The following is a 20,114-nucleotide window of genomic DNA, read 5'->3' on the forward strand; positions in this document are numbered from 1 at the left end:
GTAAGTTGAGCATCTGACTCTTAGTTTCAGCTCAGGTCATGATCCCCTGGTTTCATAGGTTCAAGCCCCGTGTCAGGCTCTGTACTGACAGTGTGGAGCCTGCAAGTGATTCTCTGTCTCCCCCTCTCTCGGCCCCTCCCCTACTCATGCTGTGGCCGTCTCTGTTTCTCTCTCAAAATAAATAAATAAACATAAAATAAAATAAAAAACTCATCTATTTCAAATATGCAAATATTTGTTTATTTAAACAGTGTGCCACAAATTTTATAAACCTGGGGCAATGTAATGGTAACATGACTTCACAATAATTTTAAAGTCCAAGTTACAAGAGCTCAAGACCTCTCCCTTTTCTTGGAAATGTTTCCATTTTGGGGCTCCTGGGACACTAGGTGGTTAAGCATCTGACTCTAGATTTTGGCTCAGGTCATGATCCTAGGGTCATGGGATCAAGCCCCATATTGGGCTCCACACTGAGCATGGAGCCTGCTTGGGATTTTCTTTCTCTCCCTCTGCCCTTCACCCCTACCAATGCTTGCTCCCTTTCTCTCCCTCTAAAATTTAAAAAAAAAATGAAGTGTTTCCATTTTTTCCTTACTATTTCTATAGTTCCTAAAAATGTTCACCAACTCATCGTTCCTCCAAGCCACTATGTGACAGCTACCAAGTTCCTATTTCCTCTGGCAATGGTGGACTTCTGAGAATCTCAGTACAAGGGAGCTGGGTCTTTTTGTTTCACCAGCTGCTGATGGAGCCAGAGGGGAGCTCATTTTGCACACGGGTGGGAACAATGACCCTGTCCCAACTCTGGGTCCCACTAGGTCATGTTACCTGGGCAGAAAAGCAGCACTTTCCCAGTAGTACGGTCACATGAGAGCCATTCTTTTTTTTTTTTTTTTAATTTTTTTTTTTTATTTATTTCTAGGAGAGAGAGAGAGAGAGAGACAGCGTGAGCAGGGGAGGGTCAGAGAGAGAGGGAGTCACAGACTGAAACAGGCTCCAGGCTCCGAGCTGGCAGTCAGCACAGAGCCCGACGCGGGGCTCGAACCCACCAACCGCGAGATCATGACCTAAGCGAAAGTCGGACGCTCAACCGACCAAGCCACCCAGGCGCCCCGAGAGCCATTCTTTCAAGTTAGCTCACACATCCTTCTCAGTGTCATCGATGCTAATAAAATAAAGCAAAACAGCTCCCCTCACTTCACTCCCAACCCCAGTGCTATCTAAGGACAAACAATAATTCAGCCTGGATCTCCAATCTACTCCCACCAAGGGTTAGAAACATTCATCTTTTTCCTTTCTATGAAAACACTGCAACAAAGTCTACAGGAAGAAGCTCAACTCAGTGATGCAATAATTTATACACCAAACATAAACTCTGACTTTGAGGGCTAAGCAGGGGTCATTCAATTATTGGGGACTTCATGGTTTCTGGAAAAACAAAGGGTAGACGTTTCCTTTTTACATGATGTCTCAAAGCACTAGTGAGATAATTTTCCCCAAACAAAAGAGGGGAGGAACCTAATGCAGGACCATGGGGGAGAAGGGGGAAAATAGTGGGGGAGAGGGAGGGAGGCAAACCATGAGAGACTCTTGAATGCTGAGAACAAACTGAGGGCAGATGGGGTGGGAGGAAGGGGAGGGGGGTGATGGGCATGGAGGAGGGCACTTGTGGGGATGAGTACTGGGTGTTATATGGAAACCAACTTGACAATAAACTATTTAAGAAAAACAAATCAAAACAAAACAAAACAAAAGAGGAGTTAAACTAAAGACAAATTCTCAAATCAAAGCTGTGAAAAAAAATAAAAAGTTTTCCCAGGCTTCTCTGTACTCTGTCAAGATAGCAAGGCCACGATTTGGTTACAGCTACAGTTTTCTTCACAGGAAGGGAAATTCTTCCTTAGACATAGCCCAGAAATCAGAGTCAGCCGTGGGAGAGGTAGCAGAAGGCTTTCCATTCTACAGCTGGCTTACCCCTTATGGTATTAAGATACTAGTAGTAATAATAGTAGTAGTAGCAGCAGCAGCCGTAGTAGTAATGAAAAGAAGAAGAGGGGAGGACAATTAGTAGGAGGAAATAACACACTAAATTGTTACTAAGTGCTGGGTACTGTGTGAAATGAATTCATAGAATTCTCCCAATAGCTCTGTGAACTACCCCTTTTGTAAAAATACACTTTTTTTTTTTTCAGATGAGGAAACTGAAGCTTAAAGACATAGTGAGTTGTCTAAGGCCATGTGACTTGTAAGAGGTGAAGCTTGGGATTATACTTGGGCATTCTTACTTCTGAATTCTTCTACTATTCTTATCACCTGTTTCCTACCCCAAATTAGCTCTTAGTTGTCATTTTCCTAAGAAGCCTAATTAGACTAAATTTTATTAAATACCCGCTATGTCCACAAACCTTCACTGGGTCCTGGGATGATATGGCTGAAATAGGAACTAGTCGCTGTGCTGAGGGAACCAGTGATTTGATAAAGAAGACAGTATGCCTGGTGGGAGGGCCCTCGGGGTCCTGTGGTAACACTAGTAGAGAAAGATTTGTTTTAAGTCTGACGGGATCTAGGAAAAATTCCAGAAGGTGATTTTTGAGATGGGAATTAGCTTACACATACAATTTTGACAGGTAAAGAAAAAAGAGAAAGGCACTCTGGACAGGGAAAATAATAATAATAATAATAAAATAAACAGGGCTTGTACAAACACATGGCATGAGAGAGGAAGACTGGGTCATCAGGGAATGGACGCAAAGTTAGACGGTTTGGGTGAGAGACTTAAAGATGGATTAGGAAAGAGAGTTTGGAAGCCAGTTGTGATGGGCCCTGATTGCCCACAAAAGAGGCCTCATTTGTCCTATTGTCAAGGAGAGTGAGTCAGGTGGAGCCTTTGATACAGAGGGCTGGAAGATATATGAACGTCTCAGATACCAGGCAGGTCCCGGAACTCCTCTGGTGGGTAAGACTTCTGGATGCACCTTGCATACTGCCAAGCTGGTTGGGATAGCTTAAAGGGCAGGCCGCATGCACTGGGTAGAAATCTATGGAAAACTTGTCTTTTATCTCCAGGTTTCTATTTTGTTTCCTTGAGTTGTATGTTTGTGGGTTTGTCTTTCAGACGGCTCCCATTAGATATCCCATTAGATTCCAATGGTGCAGGAAAAGAAAGGCTGAGATTTGTGCTAAAATTCTCAACCAGAGGCCAAATGTTGACCACTGTCAGTCATTCCTAAAGGGGACAAAGGTTTGCAAGGTGGAAGGAAGTATATGGGAAGAGAGGAGATCTGCCCCTTGCCTAAGGTGACAGAGGGATGGATGGGGGAAGGGAGTAGGGTTACCATGTTGTTATGCTTTTCCCTGTGCTTCGGCAATAGCACTGTTCATCTTCTTTAGTGTTAAAGAATTGAAACACATTCCCATTATTTAAAGACTAAGAGATGAAGTTTTTCTAAAATGATTTGTTATTCCTCTTTGATGAGGAGGAGAAGGGGTTTTCCTCACTGAGCTCTATGAAGATTTGAGGCCCAGTTAAATAGCATTTCTGAGAATGGCGTGGAGTCCAGAAAACTGATGCCTGCAATGACCATATTATCTCTTTACTTTGACTAATTTTAGAAAGCCTGAACAACTGACTCTATTTGTGCTTCCTGCTAGGTAAGAACAGGTGAAATCAGATCTCACAAGGAGATAAAACAAGCTTTTCACCTCATGACAATTTTTTTTCAAACTGACTACAGTTGACAAATAGTCTAACTCCTCTTTAACTGCTATGTTTGCCCTTCAGTAGCTCTAGCATGCAGCTTAAAAGTTAATCCATAGATCAAATAGGTCCTATCGCTAATATATGAAGCAAAGAAAACCATATCCATATGTGTAAGTAACGTAAGATTAACTGAGGATCTACTACATACATGCACACCTGTGCAAACTGTTCGCCATGCCAGCAGGACAGACTTCCTACATTCTGCAGCCCAAGTAAAGTTAGGAGAAGTAACATAAGTGCAGGTTTACACTAGGACACAGGTGGGCCGAGAGTAAGGGGATATAGCTTGTTCAGGGGGCCTAGACTTCCTGTTTATACAGTGCCTCAAAGGGGGCACCTGTGGCTCAGGTGGTTAAGTATCTGTCGGCTCAGGTCATGATCTCACTGTTTGTGAGTTCAAACCCCGCATAGGGCTCTGTGCTGACAGTTTCGAGCCTGAAGCCTGCTTCAGATTCTGTGTTTCCCTCTCTCTGCTCCTCCCCTGCTCACACTCTGTCTCTCTCTCTCTCTCTCTTTGTTTCTCTCTGTCTCAAAAATAAATAAGCATTAAAAAAATAATGAAACAAAATACCACAAAGGTAGACATTTGACTTTAAAATATTCAGGTCAAAATGGCTTAATATCTAGGGTTCTACAGTTTTGCTGACAGCGATGGGAGGAGACATTCCCTATCAACCTTTATGCCAGACTGTATTGGCCACTGTTTTCTGTGAACTCATCCTTTTTTTTTAATGTTTATTTTATTTTTGAGAAAAAGAGAGAAAGAGACAGACAGAGTGCGAGCAGGGGAGGGGCAGAGAGAGATGGAGACACAAGAAACCAAAACAGCCTCCTCCTGGCTCTGAGCTGTCAGCCCGACACGGGGCTTGAACCCACAAACTGTGAGATCATGACCTGAGCCGAAGTCAGTCACTTAACTGACCAAGCTATCCAGGCACTCCTGAATTCATGCTTTTTAAACAGATTTTATAGTTATCTTATGATGACAGATATACTGCATTTTTGTGCGTGTTAATGTTAATTTGAGAGTTTCTAACATGCCAAATTGGTAATTCTGTAGAGCCATTTTGTTATTGTTATTTATTTTAATATGTTGGGAGCATCAGGGAATTGTAGTAAGCAGAAGCTCACTTGACCCCTCCGGGCCCTGAGGATGGAGAAGCTAAGGGGCTTCCCTACTTGCTTCCTTGGTCCCAGTTAGAGAAGAAAGCACATGCAGGGCTTGGCAGACAGGCACACATGTGTCAGTATTTCAGCTTGCCCATTTTAGGCCCTGTTGCCAGCACTGAGCTGCCCATCTTCCCTGAAGCACTCGGTAGAATTTTCTCATTCCCAAAGTATTTAAGGGTTAGTCTACGGAGCATTTGTTAAACTGACCAAAAATGAATATGCATGTGGTAGAGACAGCACAGACGAGGGTTGAGCTGAGAACATTCTAGCCCAGGAGAACGAATAAAACGGCCAGTCCTGCCAGCTCCTCAGTCTGGACTAAGTTTTCTGTGCTTCTGGTCAAACTAGTCTGAGCAGGAAGCTTCAGCGCAAAAGTCTGTGTGTTCGGGCGACTGTGCATCCACACATAATTATCTTGATTAAATACATGAATTCTGTGTTGCCTACCTAGGATTTCGAGCTCCTTTCCTGACTTAGGGTCCAGAATAAATCTTTTTTTGATTGTTAGAGAGAAGTTAGCTGGGCATAAAAAAATAGTCTGCACTTCACTCCCTCAATAATGATTTACAGAACAAGCTTCATGTGCCAAAGGGCTGCTCAAGGCATGGGGTAGAGCTGTGAGTAAGACGGCCAGGGCCCCCCTCTCTCAGAGCCCACATGCTCAAGGTGGGAAGACAGTAACAAACTAGTAAATAAGTAACCCCATAAGATGATTTCAGATGGCCCCGGGTGATATGAAGGCAATAAAGTGGGGGTGGGGGACTTTGACAGAAGGGTTGGACAGCAATTTCAGATTGTGTGGTCAGAGCTGGCTACCAGAGGAAATGCCATTTGAGCCTAAGATAGGCACCTACATTGAGAGCTTTTGTTGTGCCCCATAGCTACGTGGAGCTACTTGATTCAAGAGGAATTCCAGGACAAACAGTAATTGCCTGGATAACACTCAAGTCTTTTGCTTAACATAAAGTCTTATATATGGCCAGTTATCTCTCAGTTCAACCAACATCCTCTTAGGACACTGACTTTTACTTTTCTAGAGAAGGCAGGCTGACTGTTCCTGGTGACCGGGAGCTTAGCTACAATTACCTTGTATTAATTACAAGCCTTCTCCTCCCTTCATTTTTATTGTCCTAATGATTTTTTTCCTGGAAGGTTCTTTTATATGAGGGATGATGACATCAATGAAACTGATTTCACCATCAGTGAAAATTGATCTTATTGCTTTATTGTGACATCTAAAAACCTCTTTGCCCAATACCGTAGCCAATGAGTAGGAGAAATACCCACAAAGTGGATGTTGACTCAGAAACAATAAGCGGCCCACTGCTATTTAAAGATGCAGGGCATTTTTGAGCTTTCCATAAGGGAATAATTAAATCACTGCAGGTAACAAAGAATTAATTTTGAGGGATATTAAGCACCCTTAATTAGCACATTTGAGTTTCATTTCCCCACAGGGAAAATATTCTCATGGCAACTTGCCATGTCAAAGCTTCTAAAATTTCTCCCTAAACTTAGAGCTGAAGTCCATTTTACAATGCAAATGAGGACTGCAAAAATCTTTTAAGCCAAATCGTTCATAAGCATTTAGGTTCCAGGGCCTTGTATTTTGTTAATAATTCTGTGGCAACCACTTGGGAGGCCTTCTGTAAAATATATAGTTGGTAAATTCAAAGTACCTAAATCTTCTAATAACCCACATCTGTGCAGAGTTTGAAAGATTGTTTTTTTTTTCTTAATTCTGATTACACTGTATTTTAATTGCATTTTAAAGTTTAAGTGAATTTAGAGATCATAAAAATTCAAGACAAATAGAAACATCTCAGCCTAGACACATCCATCACATGGAGCTGATTGCTTACAATATCACATGCAATTAGGGCAGCAGAAAGGATTGTAGTTTATTGGTCTCAAATTCAATTAAATGAGATCAATTAATTCCTTGGGATATTTACGATATCATTCTCCTATCTAGACATCAGTCCTGCACCAAATTTAACAGTGAAAGAAAACACGATCTGTTTTGTTACTACGTGGATTTATATATAATTTTAATTTTGGGGGGGAGACTTGAAAAATATGCTTAAAAAATATGCTCATTTCCAAATATGACTGTGCAGAGTTTAATTTAATATATATTAATGATTACCAGGTAAAGATTATTACAGACTTGGACATGAATATTTCCTTTAGATGCACCTCTGAAGGCAAAATTAAATGATGAACAACTACTGCAAGTGAAAATTACCTTGAGAATTCTATCCCATCTTCTTGGATCCACACATGAGAATGATCTTAAACTCTAATCTTAAACAACTAATGAGAGAAGGGAAGAACATAGTCATTTTAGGTAGTATCAGTTCTCAAATAATAGAATGATTTCTGAGTCTAATTTCCCACTATTAAAAAAATCATAGAAAAATGTTCAAAGTGCTAGAGAGGAAAACTGGTAACTAACAGATGCTGCCAATATAACCATGTGGCCTCGCTGTTTGGTTTTGTTTGATTTTCTTTGCCTTTAAATTTTTATTTATTTTTGAGAGAGACAGAGACAGAACATGAACAGGGAAGGCGAAGAGAGAGGAGGAGACATAGAATCCGAAGCAGTCTCCAGACTCTGAGCTGTCAGAACACAGCCAATGTGGGGCTTGAACTCATGAACTGTGAGATCATGACCTGAGCCAAAGTTGGATGCTTAAAGGAATGAGCCACCCAGGCACCCCAATTTTGTTTTCTGATGGGATCGTGCAGGCAGCTAGCAACATCTTCCCACATTGGCCCATTTCAGGATTTGTTACAGAATAAAGCAAGAAGTGATTTATTTCTTTATACTTTGAAATCTCTCTTTCTAACTTTTGGATGTGCTTCTGTCTGACAGTAATTACCTTCTGCTTTTTCCTCTCCTTCTCCATTTTTTTTCTCCTCATTCCTTCTTCCCTCTACCCTCCAAGAGAATACAGGTTTAGGACTGAAGAGGTCCTAAAATATTAGTGCACAGCCTAGTGTCTATTTCTAACTGAAGAAGTTACTTATTGCAAGGCCGATTCTGGTTTTATCCCTGCCCTTCTCTCCACAGCACTTTAAGTGAATTCAAAATATTAAAGAGAATTTGGAGGGACATTAATTTCAAGTCAGTTTCAGATAGAAATACCTTTTCCAACATTTGTAACAGGTAGACCTCTGCCTGAATACTTCCCATGTTAGGAAGTTCAGTGCCTGATGAGGCTGCTGATTCATCTTTGTTCAGTTTTGTATGTTTCCTCCGTGGAGATAAAACTAGCCTTACAGGTATTTTAGTCAATTGTCCCCACTTCTGCCCTTTGGATCTCCACAGATCAAGTCAAATCACCCCCACTTGATGCCCCTTCCACTATTGGAACACACATACTGGGTCTCCCAACAACTCTTTTTTCTCTGGTTTTTGCCATGATTCCCATGGTGACTGGAATACAGCTGTCTTCATAGACCATACCCTTGCCACACGCTTGACTCAAATTCCAGTTTCTTGACTTCTTAAGATTTACACTCCATCTCCACAATTTTTCAAATTCTCTTAAGCTTACATTAATTGTCCTCCTTGTTTGTAGAGGCTTCTTAGATCAAAACGAGTCTCTTTATGAGCTTCTACAAAATCTCACTTGTCTAAGCAGTTTGTGTCTAATATATTTATGGCAGCTCAGCCACAAAACATCATGAGGAATCACACAACAGGGTGCACGGGCTCCTGAAACCTCTCACCATTCCCATCTTTCCCTTCCTTATACTGTCCTCACCCTCTCTGCTGAGTGAAAGTCAATTCTACTAATCCCAGAGGTGAAAATTTAGCCTACCTTGAAGGTAGATTATCTCAATAGAGGCTCTGTCTTCCTTCCCTGAAACAGTGAAATTTTCACTGTTGTTACAATACATGTTAACTGCCTCCATTTAAATGTTAAACTTATTACATGATTTCATTTCAATTTTACTTCAACCCCATGTGGTAGATAGCACTATTCCCTCTGCTCACATGAAGAAACTAAGGTTTCAAGAGGTCAAGTAATTTTTCTAAGGAAAAACTGGCTATTATTGGCAAAGCTAGAACTTAAACCTACTTTTCTTTAAACTCCAAAGTTAGTACACCTAACATGTGTACTAAACGTCTCTTCTAGTTTTCCATATGCCTCATCATCCTGATTGTTATTCCCTGGATACCATTTTTCATAAAAAAGTATTCCTTTTAAAATATGGCCTCCTAAAATGCATTTAGTCCTTCAGATGTGAAGATAAGGAAGTAACTAAAAATTGCAAACACTGGCCAATAGATGTCTTTGACTTGCCCATCCATTGTTTTTTTTTTTAATTTTTATTTTTACTTAAATTTTACGTAAATAACATAGAGTGCAATAATATCGGTTTCAGGGATAGAACTCAGCGATTCATTGCTTATATACAACACCCAGTGGTCATCACAACAAATGCCTCCTTAGTACCCATCACCCATCTAGCCCATCTCCCACCCTCCTCCGTCCGTCAACCCACACTTTGTACTCTATCATTAAGAGACTATTGTGGTTTGTTTCCCTCTCTTCTTCACTGCCCCTGCCCCGCCTTCCCTTTGCTCATCTGTTTTGCTTCTTAAATTCCACATATGAATGAAATCATATGGTATTTGTCTTTCTCTGATTGATTTAATTTTTTAAATATTTTTTATTTATTTCTGAGAGAGACAGTGTGAGCAGGGGAGGGTCAGAGAGAGAGCGAGATCCAGAATCTGAAGCAGGTTCTAGGCTCTGAGCTGTCAGCACAGAGCCTGACGTTGGGCTCGAACCCACGAACTGTGAGATCATGACCTGAGCCCAAGTCGGACGCTAAACCAACTAAGCCACCCAGGCATCCCTTTCTCTGATTAATTTATCTGGCTAAGCATAATACATCCTAGCTCTATCCATGTCATTGCAGATGGCATGATTTCATTCTTTTTGATAGCTCAGTAATATTCTTGTGTGTGTGTGTGTGTGTGTGTGTGTGTGTGTGTATCACAGTTTCTTTATCCACCATCACTTGACTGACATTTGGGCTCTCTCCATAATTTGGCTATTGTTGATCATGCTGCCATAAACATTGGAGTGCATGTTCCCCTTCCAATCTGTATTTTTGTATCCTTTGGACAAATACCTAATAGTGAAATTCCTGGATTGTAGGGTAGTTCTATTTTCAGTTTTTTTGAGGACCCATCATACTGTTCTCCAGAGTGGGTGCGCAGGTTTGCATTTCCACCAACAGTACAAGAGGCTTCCCCTTTCTCTACATCCTTGCAAACTCCTGTTGTTGCTTGAGTTGCTAATTTTAGCCATTCTGACAGGTGTGAGGTGGTATCTCAATGTGGTTTTGATTTGTATTTCCCTAGTGATGAGTGATGTTGAGTATCTTTTCATGTGTCCGTTAGCCATCTGGATGTCTTCTTTGGAAAAGTGTTTATTCATGTCTTTTGCCCATTTCTTCATTGGATTATTTCTTTTTGGGGTGTTGAGTTTGATAAGTTCTTTATAGAATTTGTATACTAACCCTTTATCAGATATGTTTGTAAATATCTTTTCCCATTCCATAGGCTGCCTTTTAGTTTTGTTGATAATTTTCTTCTCTGCAGAATCTTTTTATCTTGATGAAGTCCCAGTAGATCATGCTTTTGTGTTCTTTGCTTTCATTGAAGCGTCTAATAAGAAGTTGCTCTGGCCAAGGTCAAAGAGGTTACTTTAGGATTTTGATGGTTTCCTGTCTCACATTTAGGTCTTTCATCCATTTTGAATTTATTTTTGTGTATGGTCTAAAAAAGTGGTCTAGGTTCATTCCTCTGCCTGTAGTTGTCCAGTTTTCCCAGCACCATTTGTTAAAAGGACTGTCTTTTTTCCACTGAATATTCCTTCCTGCTTTGCTGAAGATGAGTGGACCATATAGTTGTGGGTCCACTTCTGGGTTTTCTATTCTGTTCCATTAATCTATGTATCTGTTTTTGTGCCAGTAGCATACTGTCTTGATGACATTAGCTTCATAACATAGCTTGAAATCCAGAATCATGGTGCCTCCAGTTTTGCTTTTCTTTTTCAGGATTGCTTTGAGTATTCAGGCTCTTTTGTGGTTCCGTACAAATTTTAGGGTTGTTTGTTCTAGCTCTGCAAAAACTACTGATGGTATTTTGATAGCTATTGTATTTTTTAAAATGTTAATGTATTTATTTTGAGAAACAGAGAAAGCACAAGTGGGGGAGGAACAGAGAGAGAGGAAGAGACAGAATCCCAACCAGGCTCCATGCTGTCAGCACAGAATCCAAGGTGGGCTTGATCTCACAAACCATGATATTATGACCTGAGCTGAAATCAAGAAATTGTATGCCTAATAGACTGAGCCATCCACGTGCCCCGCCCACCCATTGTTTTTAATAAAACAAATAGTACAACAAAAAAGCAACAAATAAAAATGAAAAGAAGAATTTGAATGCCTGTTTAATCTGTGGTCCATGCTTTTTTCTTTCATCTGGACTGTTCCATCCATTTGTTACCTTTCTGGCCCCTAAAGATATTTGAATTTGTAATCTACTTTTCTGTAACACTGTATATTCTTGCCATCCATCTTGGATTTCATAGTTACAGCTGTAATTGTTCTCAAAGCAACTCGATTGGACTATAGTTCATGCTAACTCCCAACCCTGCTGGGGAATGGATATGAATTGCCTGCCATCTAAAACTACTGTTCGGCATGAAGGAATTTTAGCTAGTAAGTGCGCCTAAGGAGACACCCAGCCTCTACATCTAATGTAGCCATTCTGTTCTCTGCTTGTCTTTACATTTTAAATTTGATTTAAGAAGCTATATATGAGAATATTCATATTCTGTAAATTCATGAGGATTGTAGGATTTAAATTTCAAGAGTTTTAATTTTTTCTGTATCTACCCAGCTGACAAATAATTCTTCGATACCTCGTGTTAAAAAAATTTTTCCAGGGAGGGGCACCTTGGTGGCTCAGTCAGTTGAGCGTCCGACTCTTTATTATGGCTCAAGTCATAATCCCAGGATCGTGAGATCAAACCCTGCTTCGGGCCCCACATCAAACATGCAGCCTGCTTAAAATTTGCTCTCTTCTCTCCCTCTGTCCCTCTCCCCTGTTTGCATACTCAGTCTCTCTCTCTCTCTCTCTGAAATAAAAAAATTTAAAAAATTGTTTTCAGGTATGTCCGGTTATTCTTTCCATGTCTAAAATGGGGCGGGGGGGGGGGAGCACCAAATTCTCCATAAATCACGAGGCAAGTGTTTGGTCATTCTGTAGGCAAGTTAAACTTCTTAAATTATTGCCATTCACAGAGGCCAGAAATGCCCGGGTGACATGGAATTTCACTTTGAGGTTTTCCTAATGACTTTTCACGTGATCAGTCAAATACAGAGTGCTGTGCTTTGTTCAAGGTGATGTGACTAGATAGGAATCTTGTCCTTGAGTTCTACGCCCATGTAGCCAACAGAAAAATACTATCCCTATTTTACAAGTGTGAAACCTAAGTAGATTTTGCTACACTTCTTGAGATAATGTCTTCATTAAAGGATTTTCTAATAGTGATAGGTGCGCCAAAATGGAATGGCTCCATTTGTTAAATAGTGAGCATCCTATTATCAGAGATGTTTAATCATAGCTTGGATGGGCACAGAGAGCTAACTATACTCATTGGCATATAAGCTCACTTCCAATTCTGAATTTGTTTCTATATAAAGTCAAGCAATATCTTAGGTTACTTATTCCTCTCACAAATTGAGATGACTGGTTGACTTCTTAGTTTCTCTTTGGTTATAAAAACCTTTGCACAGTGTAAAGTAGAAGTTAGGTTTGCTGGCTAGTAAATCAGATGCCCTGCCCCTTAAATGCTATTCATCTGTATGTACACATCAGAAAGGCCATCATAGTTGACAATACCTGGTTGACAGTATCTCTGAAGTTACAGACATGTAGCTAAGGTGACTATGATTTCCTAATTGGAAATCCAGAAGACTTGGTTGTTTCTCACTTTTCTTTTGTTAGTTTCATAGCATATTTGTCATGCTTAAAATGTTAGTGGGATGCTAACTTAACATTAGTAAGTTAAAGAAAATTTCAAGGGGAAAAATTAACATTTAAATAGATTTGGATTATTACAGAGAAGACAGAAACTCCAGCCAGTGATTTGGCTTAGCTAGGAATACAAGAGTAATTAATGGTTGTCAGTATCAGAAAAGATTTTCCAGGACAGGAACTGTCAAGGTAGGGGAGGAAAGAGAAAGATCTTCAGACCTCCAATACTTGACATGCTTGTAAAGAAGACCGTGAACATGAGAGGGGGCAGTCTTACTGGAAAACTTCCAGAAAGTAATGCATATTCAATTCCTATCCATGTTGCACACCCCAATTTAGCCTAACTCCAATACTATGAGGCAAATACTCTTACCCTTTCTTAAGACACCCAAGATGTGGAGTTTTCTGGGTGACTTGCACACCATGGGGATGAATCCTCCTACTTCTTGCCCAACCTCCTCCCTAAATATGATATAATGAAAACCCAAGAGAGTACTACCTGGAGAGTAGAAAATGACTGCAGATTTAGGATAGTTTTGCCAACCACAGCAAGAAAGTTATATATTCATGAGAAATGACTGCAGAAATAAAATTTGGCAATATTTCCATATTATTCCCAATAAAAACCAGGTTTCTTAAAATCAGTGAGTTGAGTATATGAATAGAATGCTTACCTTTAGCACTGTCCTGCATTTTAAGCAATATATGAATTTATCTGTATGTTTTTAAAACCTGTAATAATCGAACATCTATTTTGTACCAGGCATCACACTATAGAATTACTTACATGACATGATCACAGATAAAATACTGTTCTCACTAAAATAAGTAGGAGTATTCGTTTGCTTCATACCAAAGTCCATTTATAATCTAATGTCTCAGCTATATTTTGTTTGTCAGCAAATCTTCCTCACTTTTTACCTTTGGTCATGCCTTTTCAAAACCTCCTCAGTCTTTGAAGTCTGATTCCATTTCTGTCTCTCCCTCAAAGCTTTCCTTGACCTGTTCAACACAGAGTGTTCCCTTCCTCCTTTGAGCATGAAGTTCTTGTTAACTGCAGTACATGGGCATTTATTAAATATTGCCCAATGCTTTCATAAGTGGTGCTGGTGTATATGCTATCTGGCTTTTCATGTCATTACATCATGCTCCCCAAGTAGATTTTGTGCTCTTTTCGTAGAACAATTCCTACGGTTTTGTGTTATGCAACTCACAGTGGAAATTCAACTAAACTGGCTGTTCTGCAATGATGAGGTGGACTCTAATGATGTAGAAGCGGTAAGGCATGGGTGTGTGCCTGAAAATGAGAAGTAATGCTTAACTTTGTTGATATTTCCCAGTTACCTGGGGAAAAAAAGAGGTTATATTCTCATATGATGCTTTATATTTAGGGTCCAAAGCACACTTTCCTAATATCAAGTGTATGCAGTATCCCCCTACCTACCCCCAACAAAAACTCTTTCACCTTTTCTCTATCCTTATCTCTTCTAATTACAGACCAACTATTTGCTTTCTCGCTGAGCTACAAACATGTCTGATGAATAAATTGTATTTCGGTTTCCTGCGGCAACCATTAGAAGCCTTTTCTGCACAGGTCTACAGTGGCCTCTTTGGGAGGTATGCTGGGTTATGTCTGTGACTAACCTTCCCCTGGGGGCTGAACTGAGGTCAGCACAGTGTTAAAGACATGTACTCTTAGAGTAATGTTTTATATAGTGGGACTCCTTTGAATTAAAATAACAGCAAGCCAATAAAAAGGGGGATTCATCATGGAGATAGGAGACTGTTTCATGAAACCTAAAGATGGAGAAAATAATTGGCTCTCAGGTACCATGTGGAAATGTATCTTTTACCTTTAGTTAATTCTACAGGTCTGCTTTATTCCTCTCTCTTGGTGCTGACCAGCTTCTGCTTTTTCTATCCATACGATGAAGGATGGGGCTAACAGCTTCCAAGTTTGAAATCCTTGAGTCCAAGTTACTGGAAAACAAGCAAACAAACAAACAAAAACAAACAACCTGCTTTGATTCATGTCCCAATACCTGAAGAAGGACTTCAATTACTGTCTTGGTCCATCCCTAGACCAATAAAATATGGTCAGACATGAAACGGTATTTTTACTCCATTGTATTTCTTGGGGAATCATTTGGATGGAGGGTGGTAGGAAGGTCCTCGTGCCTAAAGGTGAGATGCTGGACAGACACAAGAATACAGGTTTTCTATGCTGTACATGTGCCTAAAGGTATAGAGTTACAAGCCCCTTTCCACATATTATCGCACGTGAGCCTTGTGACAGTGGGGTAACGGAGGCAGGGCAAGCACTATTGGTGCACAACTTATACATTAACATTTTACATTCTGAAGGCATTAATACGCTTTTAGATATTAAATGATTTGCTAAAATTCACAAACAATTACTAAATTCTCTTTCCACTGCCTAGCAAAACTTCTCTTTCAAAATGTTTCTGAAATCCCACCATCTTCTCAAAGGCAATGAATAGGAGAGCAATTCTAACTTAGTTTGTCTTCTCTAGGAAAAAGAACAGTTCTGGGGAAGTGTAATTTCAGTGAATCAGAGTGAGGGGAAAGGAGAGTAAGAGAAAGAGACAAAGGAAACATAAGGGAGTGGATTACTGAGCTGGCCACAGATTTGAAATAAGCGGATTGGTTTGTATCACAGGGTATTTTCAGAGAGGCTGTGTGAAGTTACTGTGTGTGTGCCATGGGGAGGGGAGGGAAAGGAGTAAAAGTTGATCCACTAGATTCTATTGTCCTTGGTCAAAGTTTGGGCTTCAGGGTTAACTTACCAGCACTTCCTCTTGTACATGCTTGAGGATGCAGCAGAACTGCTGGACAGCAGAGGGGTCCTAGGTAGAAGGAAAGATACTATCAGGTGATAGATGAGAGTGACACGAAGGACCAGAGGCAAGCCATGGAGGGAGTCTCTCTGGCTCAGCAGACCAGGCTCCACCATGACCTGATCTTCTGCCACAAAGGTGATAAGAGACCTTAGCAAATCCCCTCTCTATGGCCTACATGGATGCAGTTGACGCCAAGGCATCATCCTGGGGGAACATCAGTAACACTGAGGAGCTGGCTGCACGGTCTCAGGTGGGGACCGTGATATCTACTCCTTGATGGAAACTCACTTCAAGTACACCCCTCCTACACTACTCCAGACTTGATTAATCCCATCTCTATGTTCACACTATTCTTCACAGGAGTATATACATATTTAATTCAATTATTTACTCGGATTTTTTTCTTCTCCTAGAAAGGATTTGTGCGAGATTGAGTAATACTGATTCATTAATTCAATAATTTATTGAATACTCACTATGTGCTGGGCACTATTTTAAGGGCTAGGGGTAAAATAGCGATAGGTACAAATCTTTAATTTGTTGAAGCTTACATTTTAATGTGTGTGTGTGTGTGATTAGTAAAGAAATAAGTAAAATATATATTATGTTAGATACTGATAAATGCTTTGGAGGAAAACAAAGCAGGAAAGATAGACAGGAAGAGCCAAGTGGGGAATGAGTATTGTATGTTAAGTAGGGTGCCCAGGAAAAACTTCACAAAGCCAGTGACATTATAGCAAGAGCAGGTATGGATATCTGGGGGTGAGGGAGTGAGCTGCAGAGATAGAGAAAATCAAGTGCACAGGTATTAAGGCATGCTGAATGTTTTTCCAAGAAGGCCAGGGAGACAGAGTGACTAAGCATCACCTTAAAGAGTTCCAAAGAGTAAGGGAAAAGGAGTTGAGAGAGAAGAGAATAGATGCAGAGATAATATGGAGCTAAATATCTCAAAGCACTGAAATGACTTTGGCTTTCACTTGGAGAGGGATGGAGAAGAAGTAGGGCTTTAAGCAGAGAAATGAGCTGACTTCTACTTCAACAGGGGCACTCTGGCTGAGAGTAGACTATACAGGGACAAGAGCTGAAGCCGGGGCAACTCAGGTGGCAAGTGTTGATTGTTTGGATAAAGACGGCAGAAGAAGAGGTGGTGAGAGATGGTGTGATTCTAGTTTAAAGATGGAGCTGACAGAACCTATTATGGATAAGGAAGAACATCTGAGGAAATCAGAAATCAATCATTAAGAAGATGATTCCAGGTTTTTGGCCTGAGCCAAGATGATAGAAGGAAAAAAAAATTTAGAGGGAACGTTAGTAGTTTGGACAGGAAATGGCTGTCAGACATCTAAGCGGAGTTGTTGAATTGATGGTGGATTTAGGAGACTGAAGTTCAAGGAAAAGTTCATGGTTAGAGGGATAAATTGGGAGCCATCAGTGTGACATTAAAGGCCATGGGACTGGGTTAGAACACCAAGGGAATGAATGTAGATAGAAAAGTGAAGGGGACAAAAGGCTGACTTCTAGCTCATTCCACTTTAAGGGGTTAGGAAGGCGAGGAGACCAAAAAGCAGACTCAGCATATGTGACCATAAAGTAGAAGGAAAACTAGAAGAATCTGGTTTCTGGAAGCCAAGACAAGAAGGTGTTTTGAGAGGCAGGGACTTGGCCAAAATGTTGCTGACAGAGGTGTTGAGAACTGACCTTTGGGTTTAGCAGCATGGAGATCATTGGAGACCTTGAGCAGTTCAGTGCAGTAGAGGGGGGCAAATGCCCAAACAGAAGTTCAAAAGAGAATGGAGGGGAGAGAAATTGGAAGAAATAAATATAGGCAATTCTGCAGAGTTTTGCTTAAAAAAGGGGGGGGGGAGTTAAAAGATGGTGGAGGTTGGTGGGGCAGAGAGAATAAAGAAGTGTGTGTTAAGGGCCTGTTTATATGCCTCTCGAAAGTATCTTGCTGACAGAACCAGGCAGAAAAGGAATGATTGTGAGAAAAATGAACAAAATTCCCCTAGAGCCAGGTTTGCACGGACCACTGAACTGACCCACACATGGCTCACCGTATCAATGAGGAAATGTCCTGTGGAAGTGAAGGTGCCTGGGTTAGGCCTTACAGACCTAACACATTAAGGTTTCAGATTCAAAAAGTAGAAATAATAAGCCTTTTAAACAGCAGCGTGGAGGTTCTCCCTACTGATCTGTGACGCCAAAACGTGGTCTGGTGGCATTTAGAGTGGCAGTTTCACAGAATCATCATCCTCATTTTCATCCTCATTAGCAAATAGTACGTAAGTCCCTAATTTCACCCACCACCTCGTGAATTAAAATAGAGGGTCCTGTTCCCTGGGGGAACTGGTGTGGTAATGAGAAGTAGTGAAAGAGGTCCGAAGGTCGGCGATGGGGAAAAGGCAGGGCTGAGGTAGAGGCAGAGGCTTTTGCCAAACCATACGTCCCCAGTTCCTGATTTTCACCCTGCACCTGCCCCTCTAAGCGCGGGAGTGCACGACTCCTCCGCTACTTCTTCCTTCTTCCTCCTTTGCCCCACTGAGCTCCGTACTTCATTTGCTGTTCTCTCTCAATGCAGGGGGTGGTTCAGAAGATCGGCCCTGGCCCCTACCTGCTCCCCCACCGCCTGTACGCGCGCGCGAAGCGGACCGAGACCCCTGTAACTCCAGTGGGGGCAGGAACCGGCGTTCTGAGCATGTGCGAGCAAGCCGGTTGGCTAGGACGGATTCGGGGGCGCCCGCCTCAGGTCTCGGTGCTACGCGCGGAGCCGGAGCGCGGCGAGCGCAGGACCGGCCAGCACACTCCTGCGCCGGGATCCTGCGCCCAGGGCGCAGCGGCTGCGCCCTACCCTCCGGGCGTGGGCGAGCTGGCCGCGTGTGCCTGCCTGCTTGACGCGTGGGCGAGCCAATCAGCACGGGCGGTCCGGGCTGCCATGTGACGGGCGAGGCGGCTCCTTTCCCCAGCGCGGCCAGAGGGAGGAGAGAAGCGGGGCTCGCCGCGAGCCTTCGAGAGCAGCGGTCGCGGAGGCGGAGGCGGCCGCGGCGGCACAGGCTCGGGCCAGCCGCGCGCGCATCCCCCGGCGCCCTGGGCGGCGGAAAGCTCGGCGGGCCGCGGGAGCCCACGACAGGAGTGGACAAAGCAAGATGGCAGGGATCTTAGCCTGGTTCTGGAACGAGCGGTTTTGGCTCCCACACAATGTCACCTGGGCGGACCTGAAGAACACGGAGGAGGCCACCTTCCCGCAGGCTGAGGACCTCTATCTTGCCTTCCCCGTGGCCTTCTGCATCTTCATGGTGCGGCTCATCTTCGAGAGGTAAGAGGGGCTGGAGCGCTCCTCCCCTCCCCCTTCACACACTCTCTCACACACACGCACACGCATCCGCGCGCGCACATTCGCGCGCACACGCACACTCGCGTGCTCCGTGGCGCACGCACCCGCGCCCCCAGCGCTCGCGCTCGCGTCTCCAACCTTTGTGTTCGGGAAGGGGTTGTTGACCCTTCAGCCCGGCTGCCGTTCGGGGAGTCGGGGAGGATCTGGCTAGCCTACGGATTTCCTCCGGGGCGCCAGGGAGGGGCCGCCGAGCGTTGGGGTCGCCCCCCGCACTCCTGGGCCGCGCTCTCTCCCGGCTGCGAGCGCAGGCGAACAAAGGTGAGCGCCTGGCGGCCTCGGGACGCGGCGCGCTCGGCGGGGCTGGTCCCTGTCCTTCCCGCGGGCGGCCGCGCTGCAGGGCAGGGCTTCCCCGCCGAGGCTCGTCGCCACCCACCTGACAGCCTGGAGCGCTGCGGACGCGCGGCCCGGAGGGCGGAGGGACCGCGCACACACCTCCAGTGCTTTCACTCCGGCACGTGGATTGTCGGGACTGGACTGTGTTTCAGAAGAATTCGCCTGGGACTCCTCGGCTTCTGGCCGCTATTTGGTTTCTACCGGAGACACTATCAGGCCCACAGTCCTAGGAGACAGATGACCATAGTTTTTAGGCTTCCAGCACTCCGGGTGATTAGCGGTTTTCTTAAAAGAGGCTATGACAGAACGGGTGCACAGCCTGCAACGTGGTGATATTAAATTGATAGATGCTTCCTGCGAATAACCGTAAACTTTTGTGCCAAACGCACTTAGAACATTTTAAGGAATGGTTATTTATCGTTTGTATAATTTCCCAATTTGGTTGAGTTGAGCTCCATTGTGTCATGAACAAACTTGTGTTACTCTCAGTGAATCCGTCTTAGTCACAAAACTCGATTGTGCGTGCTG

At 42.8% G+C, this 20,114-nt stretch overlaps 1 protein-coding gene across 2 annotated transcripts in view; it reads left to right on the forward strand.

Annotated features, from left to right (window-relative positions):
- Nucleotides 1–19,005: 19,005 nt before the first annotated feature.
- Nucleotides 19,006–20,114, forward strand: part of CERS6 (ceramide synthase 6) — a 321,027-nt gene continuing 319,918 nt past the window's right edge. For both annotated transcript variants that reach the window (XM_039248790.1, XM_039248791.1), the window contains exon 1: nucleotides 19,006–19,175. In XM_039248790.1, the coding sequence (XP_039104721.1) occupies nucleotides 19,006–19,175 (170 nt within the window). The remainder of the gene's footprint in view (nucleotides 19,176–20,114) is intronic.

Source organism: Hyaena hyaena, unplaced genomic scaffold, assembly GCF_003009895.1.
Source record: "Hyaena hyaena isolate Hyena2069 unplaced genomic scaffold, ASM300989v1 scaffold_317, whole genome shotgun sequence".
NCBI classification, from domain to species: domain Eukaryota; kingdom Metazoa; phylum Chordata; class Mammalia; order Carnivora; family Hyaenidae; genus Hyaena; species Hyaena hyaena.